The 20,910-nt window shown below is 36.2% G+C and overlaps 1 protein-coding gene across 1 annotated transcript in view; it reads right to left on the bottom strand.

Moving 5' to 3' along the window:
• Positions 1-2,036: 2,036 nt before the first annotated feature.
• LOC129751824 (syntaxin-16) overlaps positions 2,037-20,910 on the bottom strand; it is a 101,737-nt gene continuing 82,863 nt past the window's right edge. The window contains exons 4-5 of the mRNA XM_055747559.1: positions 2,883-2,964; positions 2,037-2,706 (exon numbers count right to left, since the gene is read on the bottom strand). Of these exons, the coding sequence (XP_055603534.1) occupies positions 2,066-2,706; positions 2,883-2,964 (723 nt within the window). The 3' untranslated portion in view covers positions 2,037-2,065. The remainder of the gene's footprint in view (positions 2,707-2,882; positions 2,965-20,910) is intronic.

The raw sequence follows: 20,910 nt of genomic DNA, 5'->3' as shown, positions 1-20,910 counted from the left end.
CGGCGAAAGCTGCATCAACCAAGGTGAATCGTCCGTGTTGAGGTCAGGCCGGAAGCGAAATTATACAGGTGAGTTAACCTCGATGTGGCATGCACATGCACATGCAGCTAACCTCACTTCGCTTACTATGCACGCAGATAACCGCAATTCACTGCAGAGTGCAGCATAGCATACTGGTCAGGAGGCAGAACCATTGAACAACAACCCCAATCAAGGGTAAGTTCCGAAAAGAACAGCAAACAGAATCGAGAACTAATTTAGCTCCTCCGCCAGGGTTTTTGTTTTGCCACTTCAGCTGCTGCGTGTCGGTGGATGTGGTTTCTTCGCAGATCGTCGGGTCAATCTGGCTTCAACCAGCCATCGAGAATTCGTCGCACTCACCGATTCTCAAGAATAGCACGACAGCAACTGTGTCCGGAAACCTACAGGACGGATTGTGTCTTCGGGAAGAAACGATCTAAGCGAACATCGCCGGAAGGAGTGACCGCCAAAGCGGCATCAGCAAAGTTGCAGTCGTCGAGGGAGAAAGCATTACGACATCCAAAAGTGGTTGCCGCACTTGGAGCTGTGCAGGACTCTGAGTCAGGAAAAATCATCGACTCGTCACCAAGGCCAGGAAGTGCCGTGTCAAGTGTTACCGTTCGTCGCTAGGTGGCAGCACCAGCAGGAGTTTCGGTGCCTAGGGCATTGCATGCTTGATCCGGATCTCCTGGATGTGCGAAGGACAGATTATTGGTGTGGCATGCTCGACAATCCACCAATGCTCTTCTCAGGAATTGAATGCGCTTACGAGGAGGCCGGCGCGCTTCTTCATATGCATGTTCCAGTTGCGGAAAATCGTTGCTGCTAAGCGGCGCTCGTTTCGCTGCATGCTGCGGAGGTCACGCGATGACAAGAAGTAAGTGCCCGTAATAATTTCCCTGAATACATGCAAAGTAATGAATACCAATTTTGATTTTGTTGTGGCCTATTTTGTTCTTGTGGAGTTGCTTCCGTTGCCTTTGCGAACGTCCACACTTTAGTCAATATTATCATCTCCCAACAAAGCGGCGTGGAACCTTCGGTTGCATGGGCCCGTACACGTCCAAAGGTGAACGCTATCGACGATATCACAAGAGGAAATATGACACTTGTTTGACACACTGTTTTTTTTCTTTAGCTTTAACACAATAACAGCAACACAAAAATAAATTAAACCGACGAAGGCACTTTGAAGCACTTTACGGCGTTGACAAAAAATAAATATTTAAAACTTAAGGAGGAGCGCGAAAAAACACGACTGTACGGTACGACGATCAGAACATATCTCAATCAGTAATAGTATCGTACATGGGCTTGTCTTCTGAGATCCGTGACAAAATCCGTTACAGCGCCGATTGCTTGCTATTTGGTGATTTTAATCAACCGAATCTATATTGGGTGCCCCATTCAAATGGTGATTCTTATCCTGATCCTAGCACATCTTCACGGTTGCCGTGGACCTAGTGCATTTGCAAAGTTCGTCGAATTATGTTGTGAGACGGTATACTATGAAAATAAAAAAAAATATTTTAGAAGTGGCTGAAGTTCTAATTCCGTTATTTGAAACTGCCAATAGAAATCATTAAAGTGATATTTTTAGGCCGATTGATGATGAGAAATTATAAGAGTAAATTAGAAAATAAAGTGAAAATAATATCTTACTGCTGTTTGTTATATATGTAAAAAGAAAATCACATAGTTTTAAACAAATAAAAAATCCTAACCATACTGTAACTCCAGTGTTTAAATTTTACATGCCCTTGATTATTACATGCACTTCAATGTTACATGCACTCAATTTCATTGCTTTTCAACTTTGTGATATTCAACTCGCACGGAAAATTACGTCATATATGATACTTCTTTTTATTTACATCATATGTGATGTGATTTTCCAGTTTTTTTTGGTAGTGTGTAGGGGTTGAAGTTGAAAACGCCAATTAAATTTAAAAAAAAAATAAGAAACGTCAAATGATCAAGCAAGGATTTTTTTCACAGAAATATCTATATCTTGATTAATTTAAACATATATTTTGAAATTTATTTAAAATTTGGTAAACACAGTCAGTATGATCATAAACATGATCATACTAGCCAGGATAACTATGCAGAACATTTTCCTATTCTTACGTTGAAATTTTTCAGCTTTTTGAAGTTGTTTATATCCTTCAATGACACGAGTCTGTGTTGTTTCTATGTTGTAGTCAATTCGATCCAATATTGTTCCTTGCTCTTGAACGAGCTGAGATAAATCCTTAAATATAACATTAAGATCGACTATGGAGTTAACAATATGCTTGACTTCTTGCTCTCGACTTGAAATCATTTTCGTGTTGTCTGATTCGATTAGCAACATTTGTTTCTGGTTGATACTGATGCCCGATGAAGGTAGCTGAAAATACTCGTCCAGTTTGTCATCGTCGTTGTCGTAGTTTAATCCTTTCGGGGAGGTCGATGGAACATCCATGTTTAAAAAGTTATCAAAAGTTTCCACCGAGTTTTTCGGAACTCCTTCGAAGTTGCACGGCATTGTTTCAAAAAATTCTTTAGACTTCTTAAGTAAACTCTTTTGTTTATCCATATAGGTGGTCTGATTTATACGAAACGTTTCCGTGACATGTTGAAGTGAAATCATAGAGCTTCTTTCTACATTTTGCAGCATAACACGTTCTAGATTATTATTTCCTTGAATTGTATACAATTTAATATATAATTAGTTTAAGGGAAATTTTTCATAAACAAGTCATGCAAAAAAGAAATTTCACTAAAATACGTTTTAAATCTTTTTTACAAAAAACCTTCACGCCGAACAAACGTGAAGACCAATATAGAATAGATTTTAGTATGTTATATAAAAATACCTTTGCTGTAAGATTTGATTGACTTTATCTGGCCATGACAAGTAGCAATCAATTTAGATATTTCTTTGGTTAAGGATTCTATCTGTAAAAAACATCTCATGAGACAATTTATTTCAGCATTCATAAAATGTATATACCATGAAGCAACCATTCACCGCCCAGACACCATTTACCTCCTACAATCATCCTTTAATGTATTTTGATTTGTGAAAAAAAAACTGGAATGTTTACCCCAAAATATGACGTTTATTCTTTGGTGCCATCATTGTTCTACCCTTTTTTTGTGGCGTTTAAATAGCTCGAAAAAAACACGCAATTTCTACGATAAAATCGGGCAAAACAGGACCGTTTTTCCTATAGGGCTTTTTTTGTCAAATTTTTCAGGTTCGCCACCTGCCGTCGGTATTGCGAACCTGCAAAATCTGACAACAACAAAATAGAAAGAAAATGGTTGAAGTTTTGTTCCAAGTGTCATGTTAGTGTGGTCAGTTACCCGGATCGGAGCGAATCTCACAAACGGACCGATTAGGCCGATGACATAGTGAATACGATGCGATGCGATGCGGTGAATGCGGTTCAATGCGGTGAACCACATTTGATGAAAATGTATGTGAATCGCTTAAACCTGACAGGCCGATGACATAGTAAATACGATGCGATGCGATGCGGCGAATGCGATTAAATGCGGTGAACCACATTTGAAGAAAATGTATGTGAATCGCTTAAACCTGACATACTCAACGCGGCGAAGCAGATGTCAATTTGTTCCGCCGCTCGAGTTCGCATAGGCTGCGTCCGTAAATTTTCCGCCAATTCGCATCGCATCGCACTCACTATGTCATCGGCCTATGTCATGTTTAAGCGATTCACATACATTTTAATCAAATGTGGTTCACCGCATTAAATCGCATTCACCGCATCGCATCGCATCGTATTCACTATGTCATCGGCCTCAGGTTTAAGCGATTGACATACATTTTCATCCAATGTGGTTCACCGCATTGAATCGCATTCGCCGCATCGCATCGCATCGTATTCACTATGGCCGATGATTTTTTGATTTATTGTGGTATCAGATTTTGGGGGATGAGTTCTCCTTTAAGAGCTTAACTTTGAGCTATGCCACCAATAGCCAAACCTGTAGGGAGGGAGTTTCATTCGGGTTGGCGGGGAAAGTTCTCAAGTTTGGGTATTTTCGAGGTTCAGTGTTCCACACTGCTATAAAAACAGTATCGACATGACAGAAATCCAACGCTGTCAGATTGAATCGGTTCGGTTTTGTTCCGATTTCCGTCAGATTGTCTTGGCCGAAACGATCAGATTTGTTTTCTTTTTTTATTTTTATTTTACTGGCTCAGCCACGCCAGCCACAGCAAAGAAAAAAATATTGTTTTACTTTTTTCCGATTTGTCCGGCAGAAGGTGTACGTGCGCGAGTTATTTGCAAAATTCTGCCGTGGGGACCGGATATAACTGCTACCTGCGAGATAACTTGCTAAGTGCAAACAATCTGCTGCTACTTGCTCCGAACCAAGCGAACAAGGACGGAACCAGAACTTACAAAACGCCGGACATGTATCAACTGTCACGGGGAGAAAAACTGCTAAGCTGCTCCGAAATTTCGGCAACAAGCGTGTCTCGACTGACAATTTGCCACAAAAACTTCCGAGGAGGTAAAGAAAGTAGTAAGTTCTCCCGATAAGCTTGATTCCGCTGGGGCTCATCATCGAACCAGATCATTAAGAACAGGTAAACAATTCATTAGGATCTGTACGGAATGATTGTCATCCGTGTTTGTGTTATTTCTTCTTCATGACTCACAAACTTCGTGAATCTAATTGAATATATTTTCTTCCAAATCTCCCGACACATGACTGAAAATTAAAATCATCCGATGGCAAATAACAGCAACAACTTCCACAAACTCAACTCAAGGGCTCAGCTCCGAGGAAAAACTGCACGAAGTCAAGTACATAATGTCATTTGTTGACTGCATCCGGAACGTGGTCCTGCGCTCAAGGAAGGCGGCCTCGGATTTGTTTCCCATCACCCCTCTGATAGCTACCAAGGTCAAAAATGTCAAGGAGGGTTGCTGCAACAAGTGTCACTCCCAGCCGAATCTGTGCTTAATCGGATCCCGGTGCATCAGTCACTACTATGGCTTCTCCTGTGATTGGTTCGGGAGCAAGTATGAGGGCAAACACTGTGCTATTTATTGAAATAGTAAACCATCGATAGATCCGAAAAGGTCAATAACCCAATAATACGGACAAAGGTCAGCTGGTTCTCAAATGAAACCAGGAAACCTACATCAAACATGGGGAACTTAGCATCGGGCAGCAGAAAGTTAGCCATCTAAGCGGCACTCACCGGAGATATGACTGGGAAACGAAATACGATAGTTTTCGATGATGGTGAGGAAGAAGATGGTTAACCTGGAAAGCCTCAACGAACCAATTCGAAAGCTAAAATCGATGCAACTAATAAATGCTAAGGCAAACTGAATGGCTGCACTTAAAGGTGAGTGAGTGAGATCATAAATATTCATCCATTTTTCAAATTATTTTTTTCTCCTCAGGTTGGTTTGTTTTTCGTCTCCATGGGCCAGGAATAGAGAGAATAGTAACCACAGCATAATGATCATAGCCCACCAAGTAAATGATATTACCAAGTAGGTAGATGTTTTTTTATTGACTTTCGATATTCATTGTGCCTTTTTATCCTTACCAGGTTTACATCTTGCTGTAGTTTCCTGTGGTATCTAAAGTTACTTGAACCAACATCTAGTAAAGCAGTTTCCGAAAGTTCTTTCGCTGCCTTCGTAGGAGCAGTTGGTGCCTGAAGATAGTCTTGTCGGCATCGCTGAACATCCATCTGATAACGCTGTTTCCGGAATTATTTTTTATGCACAAGCGGGAGAAGAAAAATTTCATCATTCAAGCCAGGGCCAGACCACTTATGGCCAACTTCAGAGCAAAGGAGCTCAAGGCGTTGCAACATTGTGACCGTGTTCTGAAAGTGTTCAGAAATACGAAAGACTATACAGCCAACCAATACAAATGTTCTTATATCATCGGACATTTCATTAATGAAAGGTTGGTTCAACAAAAGATATTTTTCATTATATTTTGGTATAAATTGATCTTTAATTATTCATTATCTTTACAGTATTCGGGCCTTTCAAATTGAAAAATACCTACCTAGATATTTTTGCACAAGATGACGATAGCCACCTGTTGTATTACGACTACCGGAAGTCGCTTGTTGTAAATTTGATGGAACTACAGGCGCGAACTGGTGTTAGTTGATGCACTGATGCTCAAGTAATGGAACATATTGATTACGAAAATAAGATTGAAATATTTTTAAAAATTCTCTACGGACGGTCTGGTTACCAATTGTTTGCTGGACAAGATCGTCGATCTCCTAGAGGGCAACTGGATATCACTAAGGAGCTAGAAGTTGGGTCTAACAAAATCGAGCATTGGGACCACCGAAACACCATAGGCAAGTCCTGGACCTGTTTGAGGAAATTCGACTGATCTGGCTTACTGTGTGTCCAATTTGGCCTATCGATCACCTATCTGGCATATCGATCATCAATCCTGCGATCGATCATCAAGTAAATCCTACTCCCCAGAAGAAATTTCCATCGCAAGAAAAAAAAAAAATGAAAAATTGTTGTTAAACTTTTTTTTTATTGGCCCCAAAATTTATTAAAATTATCCGAAAAAATTATTTCGTTGTTTTCTTAAAAATTTTAATCTGAAAAAAAACGTATAACAACAGGGTAGAAAAGCAACAAAAACAACAGGGCAAAACGTTCGGATTTTTTGACCGATTTCGATCGGAAAACCGTCAAGTTTCAGCTTGGATTTTGGTTAAAAATCTAACCGATTTCCGTCTTGAGACGACCCGGTTGTTTTGACAGCTCACTCGCAAAAACTTATCGTCGTCAGGAAAGTTGTTTCACCAGGGCACTGAATCCGTCCGAATTCGGTGGGATTTCTCGTACGATTTCTAACCGATTCACGGGTTGAACCGACCGAAACCCAACCGATTTCGGTTCGTTTTTCCGATCCGGGTAGTGGTATGAATCAAGGAATATTTAAAGAAGGTAGTGTCGAGGCAGCCCTGCTTTAGTATTAGTACACACTGCGACATCACAATCACGAAAAATCTGTTAATTTACTAGGAAATTTGCCTTTTTCATTGATAATTTGAAGAATTTGCTGGTAATGTTCCACTTTTAATACCTGTTATTCTAGAAGGATTCTTGCTCTTCAAGATTGGTACGAAAAAAGTTGGATTTTCGAGTAATTTTTGTATGAAATAGACCATCGAAGTTCGAAAAAATGGTGGATTTTCCCTACTCAAATTTGCAAAACTTAAAAATTAGTTCAAAGTCTTCCATGAAAATGATCAAGTCAGTGCAGTTTAAGATCCTTATTACAAAAAAGATATCAAAAAACAAACTTTGATATAAAACCACAATTATTTATTCGCATTTTAGGAAATCGAGTTAACAATAATCAATTGATGTTAATTGTTCTACATAAGAATTGAATATGGTAAATCGATTGGTTAAAAATCATAACAATCAGTTGAACACTCAATAACTACCAGCTAGACCTTTTTAAAGTAGATTTTATCTTCGTTTTTGAACGTTTTAGCTTCAAGGTAACATTGCGTTCATTATTAAAATGAGAAAAAAACATAATACAATCTTCAAAGGACCAGAAAATTTCATAACATAGTGAAATAGAGGTCTTACAACACAATCAAAATGAAATTGGAATTCATTTTCGTTCTAAAACATGTTTTTCTTTGAAATTTCTGCCATTCGCATATAAATTTTCGATATATTCGTTTTTGTGACGTCACAAAAAAAAAATCCAATATGGCTCTCGACACTACCTTATTTAAATATTCCTTGGTATGAATAAGGTTTAGCAATTGCTTCGGTAGCTTTTACTTAGCTCGAAATCAATCAAAGCAAAAGTCCAAAGCATTTGCTTAGTTTGGTATGAATAAACATTTGCTTAGCGGATGTGTACTAAAGCGCAGACACCATATACCCAGACTGATCAGTGGCGGTTGAGCCCATACAACTACAAATCGCCCAGAACCATACGCCATCTATCGGGGCATCGTGAAACCATTGTGCTTCATCAAGAAAAAAAAATGAACTTGATAATTAACAAGCCAAATGAAAACTTGTTTGATTGAATCACCTATGAGTATTTGAAATTCTTTTTAGAATATTTCCAATTTGGTTTTTGTCTTCACTGTTGAACTGTTTACTCTAATTTACTGTATCATGATAAGAAATGAATGTTGTACACACCATGCCCGTTGATCGATTTAGATGAAAAAATAAAAAACTTACGTTGTATCGGTCCTTAGTTTAGAGCCAATTATTTTGGTATTCAGCTTTGATTTCTAAATTTATCCGGCTGAGTGACAGTTTGAAATTTATAATGTCCGCATTGAATAATTCATTGAGGTCTGAATTGTTCGTCTTATTCTGTTTATTTATAGTTTACTACGACAAAAAAAACAAACTTCATAATATGATTTATTATATCCTTGAAAAACTTGAATTCCAATCAATCTTAGCTGTTTTGGCTAATATCTAGATTGGTTTGAGGAGTGAAATACATTATCGTTGGAATGATTAGAACTTGTTTAGACAATTTGCAAAAAAAAAAATTAAGTAGAATAATAAATATGACGAATGTATTGGCCAGCGCTTTAATCATATTTACTTTTTTTTTTTGTTTCAATTATAGTCGCTTTACAATCTTTATAGCATTCGCGAATTTATCAACGTTGCAGTTGGCGGATTGTTATTGAAAAACTATCCGGTACAACTGTGTTCGATGTTTACTCTTGGGCTCGAACTCGCGGACATCGGCTCAGGAGGCAACAGACTTGCCAACTGAGCTATATCACAAGCCTCAACCATATTTACTGCTGGTAGTGTTCGTGATATAATGCTGGTTGTTTCAATAAAATTTTTATTTCGATTTAGAAATATAACCTCAGAAACTTTTTTAGCCTTATTCGGGACTAGGGGAAAATTAGCCTAAAAAGCCTAATTTTTTTAGACAATTTTTCCATCTTTTTCCGTTCAACTTTTTCTCTAAGAAATTTTTGGAAAACAAGGTCAAATATCCACTGAATTTGAGACATTTAAAAATGTCTGTTTCAAATCCATTTCTCCTTGTTTCTAAAAAACTTTCACGGTTGAAATTTAACCAAATGTTTTAATTCAAAGTTATGTTTAAATCATAGTCTTTAAGTAATTAGTATACAAAATGAATCCATTCTTCAAAAAATTATAATTTTGAATGAAGTTTATTTCATGTGAATAAGCAATAATTTCACTGTATTATTTATCGAATTCAATACTTTTCCACACAGCCGAAACGAATTTTGAATGGTAAAAGAACATTACTCTCTTGATGCAAACGAAGATGATTTTTATTTTCTTGTCGTTGCATGAAATGTCAAATAGCGTATGTCTGTGTGAGTGAATTCGTTTTATGTTTTGATTTTGATGTGACGAACTCACGTTTGTTTTTTTATACCCATTGATAGCATCGATTACACGTGCGATATTCAATAAATGGTTCGAAATTTGTCCAACAAAAATAATGAAAACGGGTAAAACACTTTGTCAGTGTTGTTTATCTTCGAGAAGTATACCGGCCGGAAAACTCGATCGCTAAGATCCAACGATTGAAGGATAAGGCTGAGGCCAAGGCCGCTGGCAAGGAGGAACCTCCGACAAAAAAAACCAACCGCCTGCGGCAGGGCGCCAACACCGTCGTCAAACTAGTCGAGCAGAAGAAGGCTCAGCTGGTGATGATCGTTCACGATGCTGACCGGCTCTGTGCCGAAAGATGGGTATTCAGTTCTGCATCATCAAGGACAAGTTCCGACTGGGAACGTTGGTGTTCCATCAAGATCTGCACCTGTGTTGCTCTGACCCAAGTGGACAACTCCGACCGTGCCAATCTGTCCAAGCTGGTTTAAACCATCTATACCAATATCAACGATCTCTACGAGGAGATCCGCAAGCACTGGGTAGGTGGTCTGCTCGGGCCGAAGAGTATGGCCTGCATCGCCAAGCTGGATAGGCTCAGGCTCGGGAACTTACCCCGAAAACGGTGTACGTCGTACACAGAAAAAAAATCTGAATCCTTAACAACACTGAAATTGGAAATCTTTAATGTTACATGACATAGAACGCGATTTATTAATGTAAATTTACAGACTAAAACAAGATTGAATCCTTAACAGCACTGAATTCTAATGGCATAAATATTACTTGACACGGAACGCGATTATTTGATGGAAATTTACATCACATATGATGTAAATAAAAAGAAGCATCACATATGATGGAATTTTCAGTGCGAATTGAATATTACACGTCATTGATATTTACATGTCTTTCAAATTCCACACGCCTGTAGATGTTTACAGGCGTGTAATATTCAACTCGCACTGAAAATTCCGTCATATGTGATGTTTTTTTTTATTTACATCATATGTGATGTAATTTTACAACTTTTTTCTGGTCACACAGAATTCTTAACAGCACTGAGATAGAAATTTCTTAAAATTACACGACATGGAATGTTATAGGACATTGAATTAATATTCAATGAATATTTTAAAACACTGAACGCGTTAATGTCATGTAAAAATACAGACTGTCAAAAACAGGCACACACAAATGTCATTAAAGTGTTAAGTCAAGTCGTGCACCATATATAATATTTTATAATATTTTATTTGAGCAGTTCTCCCGTGAGTTTATCGATCTTGCTGGTTGCTGGAGATCTTTGATGCGGATCTGGAAGTGGCTCGACGTTATTAAATTTAGGATCCGGTACTTCGGGGAAGAAAAGAAAAGTATGGATGTAACTCCTAAAGACAAACAAAATTTGTGACATAAAAAATTTTGCCGTTTAATAAAATGAATTATATTAATTATAGAAAGATTTTATTTTTTATTAGGAAATAAGAAAATTCCATTATTGAATCATATTAACGATAAATTAAATAAAATAAATTCCAATTGGAAAGTTTTTATTCCAGTATTCAGTGATTTTATAATTTACATCATTTTGATTTTACACGTTGCAAAATTTTACATCACTTTTATTTTACACGTTGCAAAATTTTACTGGCGTGTAATTTCCAACTAGCACTGAAAATTCCGTCATATATGATGCTTCTTTTTATTTACATAACATGTGATGTGATTTTACAGATTTTTTTCGTTGTGTGTAGGTATCCTCAGCCCTAACCGATAGCTGTTGTAAATCTTGTGTAAGGACTCGTGCCGATATTCTCTCGATGTTGTAATGTAATGTAATGAAGTAATATTGACGATATGGTACATTGGATTGAAATGATAATTTGCACACAGGAGTTTTGAGGGACGGGCAATCGATTGTATGTGTCAAATTTTATTTAAGAAACCGACCATATCACCTATTCACTTTTTTGTGATATTAACGTTATTGTACATTGGAATGAAATGGGTTAAGTTAAAGAGACGGTCATTTATATTGATACGACGAAAAAAGGTCTTTCTCATGAACCAGCCACCGTTTTCGCGAAATTTTTGTGGACATGAAATGGGTTAATGTAATAATTGAAGAAAGTGTTCAGGAAAGAAACAGTTACGTCGTTTATGGTGGTAGGTTTCCAACTTTCAAATAAGAATACTGTTACTGCAAAGGTATTTTTATTCAGTTTAAGCAATATCCAGATTTGAATTGAAAATGGGATACGGTTAAAAGTGAACAGTTTTTAATGTTTTGGGTGACTTGTAGCTCTTCTGCCTGCAATAAAAGATCATTTGTATGAGTATTGAATGCACTGATGAATATAACAGATTAAGAACTCGTACCGTCGTTCCAGGTTGTTGACTTCGGACTTTCTTTAGAAATTCAATTTCTTCTTACGGACTTCAAAGCTTTCTAGAAAAAGCTATTATATTTAGCCTTTTCTCCTTCTGTTTCTTCTTCAAGGCTTTTCTAACATCACTCTGATGTTTGAAACCGGCATTGAGTTGCCCCAACATACAGGACATAAGCATGTTAAGATACTTATTTGTTATAAGTAGCGCGCATTCCTCACAAATAACGTCTAGAATCAATGTTTCGACATTATCTGGGTTATATTCATCAACCTGCATTGACGAGAAGCCAAAATCAATTTGGATGATATCCATCAACTCTTCTTTCACCCCAACGGTATCAAGCCTTAGTAGACATTCAAAGTGTCTATCGAAAATGCTACAAACTTGCTGGAAATAGGATACTATTTTTTCTCCTGGTGTTACAATTCTCGATGTTGGTTGATATTTTTTCATTCATTCATTTTTGATCTCATGGATTCTTCTTGTGAATTCACAGTGTGTGGTTTTCAACCATGACCACACTGGAGTTGTCAGAAAATGGTTGTTTTTCAACCACAACGCAATAAGGCCGATGACATAGTGAATACGATGCGATGCGATGCGGTGAATGCGATTCAATGCGGTGAACCACATTTGATGAAAATGTATGTGAATCGCTTAAACCTGACATACTCAACGCGGCGAAGCAGATGTCAATTTGTTCCGCCGCTCGAGTTCGCATAGGCTGCGTCCGTAAATTTTCCGCCAATTCGCATCGCATCGCACTCACTATGTCATCGGCCTAAGGCTTAATTCATTTTTTGATCTCATGGATTCTTCTTGTGAATTTACAGTGTGTGGTTTTCAACCTGGACCACAATGGAGTTGTCAGAAAATGGTTGTTTTTCAACCACAACGCAATAAGGCTTAATTCATTTTTTGATCTCATGGTTTCTTCTTGTGAATTCACAGTGTGTGGTTTTCAACCATGACCACACTGGAGTTGTCAGAAAATGGTTGTTTTTCAACCACAACTCAATAAGGAAGTGGAGCGAAAAATCTCAAGTTTTCATTCGCTCAAAAATAAAATTGGTTTGATTAAATCATCGACTAGTAAGTCAACCAGGGACTGAAAACAGCAGGAACACAGTGTTGCAGGATATGTACTGTGGTGTGTTTGAGATATGAGTTTCTTCACACATCGTTCTGAGTGAGTTTCCTAATGTCAAACATACCACCAATGTAACATAAATTATGAAAGTAATTGTAACGTTTTGTTAAGATCGTAAACCATTCTAGATTTCCGTAACCTGAACTAATAGTTAATTGAAACCTAAAGGCTGCGCTAAAGTAAATAAATGTCAAATTACAAATGCTGTTGAAGTCGATATATTTTTTATAAGCTTTATGGTTGAATTTTAACCACATTCAGTTAATGCGCTCTAATTCGAAAATGGTTTTTAGTGGTTTTTTAACCATACCGTGTTTTTTTTTTTAATCAAAAGTAGGTAATCAAAAACAACCGTGTTCATCTCTAGATTAAAAAAAAAACAAATAGCACAATGCAAATGTGTGCGTGATATATTAATAGCGTTTCAATAAATACACAATAATAGTTATGTTTGTGTAAAAAAAATCCTTTTGTGTAAGTGGCCGTTAGTTTCACGATAACCCGTAGATAGCGCTGCGGAAAACGCGCCAAAATCAGCCTTCAGTGGTCAGTCTGGGTATATGGTGTCTGCGACTAAAGTCTTAGAACATAGCTTTTGCTTCGAAAAATAGAGCTATCCAACCAGCAGAATCTGAAGTTTTCTAAAGTAAAATGAAAGAAGACGATCAAAAATTGAAAAGTACGGCTAAAGTAGCCTTGGAGTCGACGAAGCGGGTGGTGCGTGTAAGAACGACCGGATTTTTTTGTTAATGCGTGCTCGTATGTTGATTATAAAAAAAATGAATACATATTCGAATATTGTCAAACAAAAAATGGCCTAACTTGAATATTTATCATAAGCTGCCACATGTATTCGGATCGGGATAATCCGATGTTTTTATAAAAAAAATAGTCAATAGGCGCGCATTTTAATTTAGATTTTTTTTTTAAATCTTAGGATTATAAAAAATTATATAAAAATGAGAGATCTGTATAATGTTTTAAATTATTACAATTCATTTCTTACTTTGAGCCAATTGGGACTTCTTCCACTATAGCCGGATTTTTTTAATTTGAAATATTTACTAATTGATTTGTTTATTGTCATCTTAGACGAATGATTTTATACAACGACAGGAATATGAAAAAAAGTTGGGTTATCACTTCGACTTTTCTTTATCCATGTTGAAAATACCTTTTTGAATTGTTTTGAAGTGAAATATTGCTAATTTGATAAGTTGACGTTATTAAAGAATTTTTTATTGGAAAAGTCTGCTACCGAGCATGCTTAGAAAATAAAGCAATTGCTATGAGATTTGTCGAGCAATTGCTTCAGATTTGAGCTTTATTCATACCAAACTAGCTTGTTCTAAAAGTAAAAGCTCCTGACTGAGAAAACAGCTGTCAAAAAAAACTTTATTCATAACAACCGAAGCAATTGCTTTAAGCGACTGCTCGACTGCTCGATTCAGTTTAGCAAAAGCAAATACTAAGTTTTTTTCATACCACCCAGTGTTATATCCACTTCGGGTGAATATGGACAGAATGCATGTTACTTCATATGGATTCGACACTAAATTTCGAGAGCAGTGTTTTATTTACGCAGCTTCAAAGCTGATAATATTCGACTTTTAGTTTACATTTTTCGGTTAAGTATTAAATCTAGCTTACATTTTAGTGCGAGAATGTCGCCTGTGCTTCGCTACTCGATCGATTTCGAATCTGGTCTATCCGAGCCAGAATATCAATATAGGGCCTTATTCTGCGACGCGAATGAAGTGACTCGGAGTCACATTAGTCGTAGTCACGTGACTCTAGTCGGGGTATTCCGAGAGGCGACTCACTCACGGTGACCAGTTCATTGTCTCGGTGGCTTGATGTTCATTTTGACGTTCCAGAGGCAATGAACCAGTTTCATCGGGTTCACCATGCGAACTGTCAAACATGTAAGGAACATTCAAAGCAGGTAGTGTGATATTCAATTTCTTGGACGACGTCACAATCATGAAGAATTTGAAAATAATACATTTAATTTTTATGTAACCAAACCAAATGTAAGTCTTAAAAAATCATACCAATCTTTTTCGAATATGCTGTAAATCCATAAGCAGAATTCAAATCGTCTTTCGTTGTAGTTCATGTTGAGAATTGAGATTTGTATCCTAGTACAAGATAAAATTTCAGATTTAGATAAAAAAATTAAAATCTAAAAGTTAAATAGTTGAAGAGTTCCAAAGTTGAAATTTAGATTGAAACCTGAAATCTTAAATTTAGTTTTTTATAAACGATTGTCAGATAAATTTAATTTTTCGATAAAAAAAATCATATTGATTCAAAACCCAGAAATTAAAAATATAAACATAATTCAGAATATTTTTTTTATATGATTCATTTGGTTGGCCGTCAGCACAACTAAAGGCTATTTAGTCCGTTAATATTTCAGAATAAAAATAAGACAAATACATTCATAAATTCAAAAATAAAATTCTGATTTAAAAAACTCAAATTCAAAATTTCATTTAATATTCATCTACAATCCTCTGATCAATTTTAAATGATACGATTGAAGTTCATGTTAATTAAAAATATAAATCTATTATTAAAACATATTTATATTTCAACTTATAATAATAGATTATAAGTTGAAAAATCTAACTAACATATTTTTGATAGAGATTCATAATTCGGAATTGATGATTTCAGAATACATTTCAAGCTAGGATTAGGGAATTTAAAATTTCAGATTCATTTATTTATTTATTTTTTTAAGTTATTTATCTCTCAATAATTACGGATTCAATGACCGAGAAAGTTGAATACAAACTTTCAAGCTTATCTATCAAATTACTAGAATATAAAGATGATAGAATAATCAAATATTTAAAAATAAAGACAAAAAACGGTCTTTTTAAATTTTGTCATTTCTAAATAAATTTAAATTTCCTGCGATTGAAATTAGTTTAATAAATCACGGATTTCAAGGCTAGAGAATTTCAAATTTTTAAAATCATATTCACGGTGAAACCGCAATCGAGGAATCGGCATAAAAACATTTCTAGGAGGTTTTAAACAACAATACCAGTTGGATTTTCATTTTTCAACCATTCCACCATGCTACACAAACTAGTTGTGTCACGTTTTTGTGTTATGTTTTCACGAATAAAACTTGAAAAAACTGACGCACTGTTCGCTAGAATAAAGCATTGGAATTAGAAGAGGTCATGTTTGAAAATTAACCTTAACGGTGGGAAGAAGTTGCAATAAGGTTGTCTAAATATTTTTTCTCCAGGCAAATATGTATCTTTTTCTTCGAAAAGCATTTAGATTTAACGAGTTACAGTGAATGTGTCCGATTGTTGTAGCCATTCTCAATTCTCATAACTAATTTATTGATTGCTTACTAATACAAATACAAATAACGGAATACTTTACCTTAGCAGCCAAGTTAACTTATGCATTGACATTTCTCTGGAGTTCATTCGAAAATGACTTTTTCCCAACAGGCTTACATAATAAGGTGATGCAGATCAGACAAAATGCATGCATGACATTGTTAACTTTATTGAAAATTTCAAACCCATTCACGTTTCATTTAGGATTTTAATCCATTATTTGTGTTTGGGTGTAACTCCAGCTATAAAATTAACACTCTTTGATACCAAAAAAGTGATATTTTTATACTTTTTAATCATTATTAAATAAATACAAAACTTTCTGCATCACCTCCCTTGGTATCTTCATTGAATTTTGTCGTTGTATTCATTTGCGGAGCAAAGTGATGAATTACGCTGTTGAAAAGTTTTGTTTTCCAAAACAGAAGTTTGGGCATAAGAAAAGGTAATTTTGATTCAATGTAGCTTTTATTTATGACTTCATGTTAAATATTTCCCCAGGAATACTTGCGTTTTTTGTATATTGCAGTTCTGGATGGTGCAGACCTCGATACCCGTGTGTGTTTCTTGGCCAACACGAAAAAAACGACGGTGTAAGGAAGAGTGCAGATGTGGGAACAGGAAAAATTAAGAATGAGCAGAAAACCGCCCCATCCGTTGTGGCCAGAAGCTTTAGCAACAATTGTCCCACTAGTAGCAGCAGGTCATCATTGGAAACAGCGGCATGAAGAAACTTCCAGTGTTACAACATCTGAATGATGCTAATAATTTATTGAAATGTTACTTAAATTTTTATTTTAGATATGAATAGTAAACGAATGTCTGCTTATTACAGAAAACCAGAAGAATGTTTTGTTTGATGATATGATCATTGAGTATATTTCGTGTTTTTGAGATGGAAATTAAAAAAGAAATTAACATGTTTTTCTCGGATTTTACTTTCTGATCCCTTATGCTTGTGAACCCGAAATTCAGATCTTGAATTCAAATTTTTAAGTTATATTTTGTTTTGCAGGAGGTCAAAAGCAAGCTGTTCTTCTAAAGATTGTTTCAGATTTTAATCCTTGTCTCACGGTGCATTCTCCAACTATGAGTCTTATATAACTCAAAAATAACCAATAAGATTTTATAAACGACATAAAATAAAACTTATCAGTTTTCTTTATCATTTCCTTTGAATATTTCATCGTTTGAATTTTTTTTAAACCATTTAAAAATTGCTATATCGATCTGGAATTTAATTTCAGAATAGAAATTTTCAATTACTTTTAAGCTAATATTTAGGATTGAAAAGTTAATACATATGTGCATTTGACTAATTGGTTTAGTCGCTTAACACACAAGATTGAAACTTGGATGATTGAAATGGAATTTTTTCAAAACAAATTAGAACCTTCGTGAAACACTTTTTTAAATATTCTCTAACTATTGAATAGTGAATCTTAAAGTTGAAGTTAAAAAAGTCCATAAATTCAACGTTTAATTTTTAATTTATTTTGTTTCGCTTCCGAGTCACTTGCGAAATAGGTTACGACTTCAAAAGTCACTTGCCACCGACTCGAGTCACGCCATTCGCCTCTGAGAATACGGTGACAGTTAAAAAAAGTTCATTCAAGTCACCTAAAGTTCATTAGAGTCACGGCGTTCGCCTGCTAGAATACGGTGACTCTAAAAAACCAAGTCATTTCACCTCACTCGCCTCGCAGAATAAGCCTCATAAACATGAAACGAATAAATGTATTAAGATTCGAATTTCACTTTCAGTTAGATAAAGTTAAAAGAACTTCTTCTTCTCCTTTTGATGGCGAGCTTGTTCAGCTACAGCTACTGCCAAAGGTTGTCAAGTCGTACACTCAGAGGAAATTTTATTATAAATTTCATAAGATACATCTTATGAACCGCATTTTTGCGTGCAAACTAATTTTTCATAAGAGTCTTTTTTTTTTAATATGTCTTTATTCGTACCAATTCATCATTACATTTATATTACATTATTACATTAAATTAGGTGTTCAGTTTAATAATGAACTGTCCAGACTCCAGAGCCCTATAGTTTACTAATCACTAAAATATATTTATTCGACTTAAATTTGCTGAGCACAACGAGTATTTTTTTGTAGGAGAACATCCTGTAATGTCAAAAATATTTTAAACTTACAACTAAAAACTAAAACTATCCTAAAACTAAACTAATTGTAGAGAGAACGAATCTCTGCGATGGAAGACTGCATCGATTTGCCTCTGAAGTTGGAGATGATTTTGTTGGCCATCTCTTCGATCGATTCAATGCCTGCAATCCGATGAAGATCTTCGGTGCTGTGCCAAGGTGGAAGCCGCAAAATCATTTTCAGAACCTTGTTCTGAATCCTCTGGATGGCTTTTTTCCTCGTCGCGCAGCAGCTAGACCAAATCGGAACTGCATACATTATCGATGGTCGGAACACTTGCTTATAAATAAGCATCTTATTTCGCAGACACAACTTGGATTTCCTGTTGATGAGAGAATAAAGAGATTTAGTGTATTTATTACATTTAGATTGAATATCTTCAATGTGATTTTTAAAAGTAAGATTCCGATCAAGTGTGACTCCCAAGTACTTCACGTGATCAGACCATTCTAATGAAACCCCATTAAAAGTTATCGAATGATTTTCATTAGGTTTTAAAACATTTGCTCTTGGCTTATGGGGAAATAAAATAAGTTGAGTTTTGGAAGCGTTAGGAGAAATTTTCCACATTTTCAAGTAATTCAAAAAGGAATTTGAATTTTGTTGCAAGCTACTGCATACCACCCGTAAATTCCGACCTTTGGCTAAAAGCAAAGTATCATCAGCAAATAATCTTCTACCTTTTCCTTCTGGTACATCAGGAAGATCAAAAGTAAAAATCTATCTATATAAATAAAAATGAATTTCTGTCTGTCTGTCTGTCTGTCTGTCTGTCTGTCTGTTCCCTATAGACTCGGAAACTACTGAACCGATTTGCGTGAAACTTGGCAGGGTGGGGGTATTGGAGGCAGGGGAAGGTTCCTATTGTGGTTTGAGACCCCTCCCTCTCTCATGAAGGGGGGGAGGGGCCTCCCAAACAAACGACATTTTTTTTGCATAACTCGAGAACCAATCAAGCAAATGGTATCATATTTGGCACGGGGTGGTATTTGAGAACGAGGAATATTTCTATAAATATTTGGTATCCCTCCCTCCTTTCAGTGGCGTGATAGGAAGGGGGGAGGGGGGCTACTTAACAATTTTTCATATAACTCGAGATCTAATCAAGATATTGGATCCAAATTTGGCATGGGAAGGTATTTGGACTCGAAAAATATTTCAATGATTATTTGAGACCCCTCCCTCTTTCCAGTAGAAAGGGGGAGGGGCCTTTTTCATATTTTTTACATAGTTCAAAAACTAATAAAGCCAATGGAACCAAATTTGGCATGGGAGGGTATTTGGATACGAAAAATATTTCAATGATTATTTGAGACCCCTCCCTCTTTCCAGTAGGGAGTTATTAAGGGGGGAGGGGGCCTCTTTTATAGTTTTGAACATAACTAAAATAGTGATTAAGCAAATGGAACCAAACTTGGCATGGGCGGGTATTTGGGAACGTGACATGTTCTAATGATTGTTTGAGACCCCTTCCTTCTTCCAGCGGGGAGAAAGGAAAGAGGGAGGGGAGTTTCATACAATTTTTACTGCATAACTCAAGAACTACAACAGCAAATAGAACCAAATTTGGCACGGAACGATATTTGGGTACGAGAAATGCTTCTATGAACATTTGGTATCCCTCAATCCTTCAAAGAGGTGGGTAAAAAGGGGGAGGAAAGGTCTCCCTTACAATTTTCAGTATATTGTCGTTACAGGGAAAAACTGTAAAATCAGTTGAGCGACAATGGATTTTTCTCGGAGTAGGTACGTTAAACCTAACGTCGGAAGTAGTCGCTGGATGGCGGGTCACCGTACGATTCCAGCGCACTACTTCCGACGTTAGGTTTAACGTACCTACTCCGAAAAAAATCCATTGTCGCTCAACTGATTTTACAGCGCTGGACTGGCGACACAATAACTGTAGAGCTGATCGAGCAAATTGAACCGATTTTGACATGTGAGTGTATTTGGATACGAGAAATGTTTCTATTATAAATTGAAGCCCCACCTTTTTAGCGGAAAGATATAAAGGGAGAAAGGGGGGTTTCCATTTTTTTTGTTTTGCATAACTCGAGAATTAATCGAGCAAATGAAACCAAATTTGGCATCAAAAAGTATTTGAGTACGAAAAATACTTTTATGAATATTAAGTTATCACCCCTATATTGAAAGAAGAGAACGGAATTGGGAATATAGTAAGGAAAGAGGGAAGCTTACATTTAACCTTTATTTTATATACCAAATCCGAGAAATGGACAAAACTTAACGTGGAAAATCATTTTGGTATGACTCTATGATTCTTTGACACACCATCCTCCTTTCAGTGAGAAGGTACATGGGAGGAGGAAGGCTAGCCCAATACAATTTTGTTAGCACATGTTCTCAATTAATGCTTACGAAGCCAACAAATGGAA

This window comes from Uranotaenia lowii, chromosome 1 (assembly GCF_029784155.1).
Source record: "Uranotaenia lowii strain MFRU-FL chromosome 1, ASM2978415v1, whole genome shotgun sequence".
Classification (NCBI taxonomy): Eukaryota; Metazoa; Arthropoda; class Insecta; order Diptera; family Culicidae; genus Uranotaenia; species Uranotaenia lowii.
The sequence above is the reverse complement of the archived record's forward strand: the minus strand, read 5'-3'. Positions and strand labels throughout refer to the sequence as shown.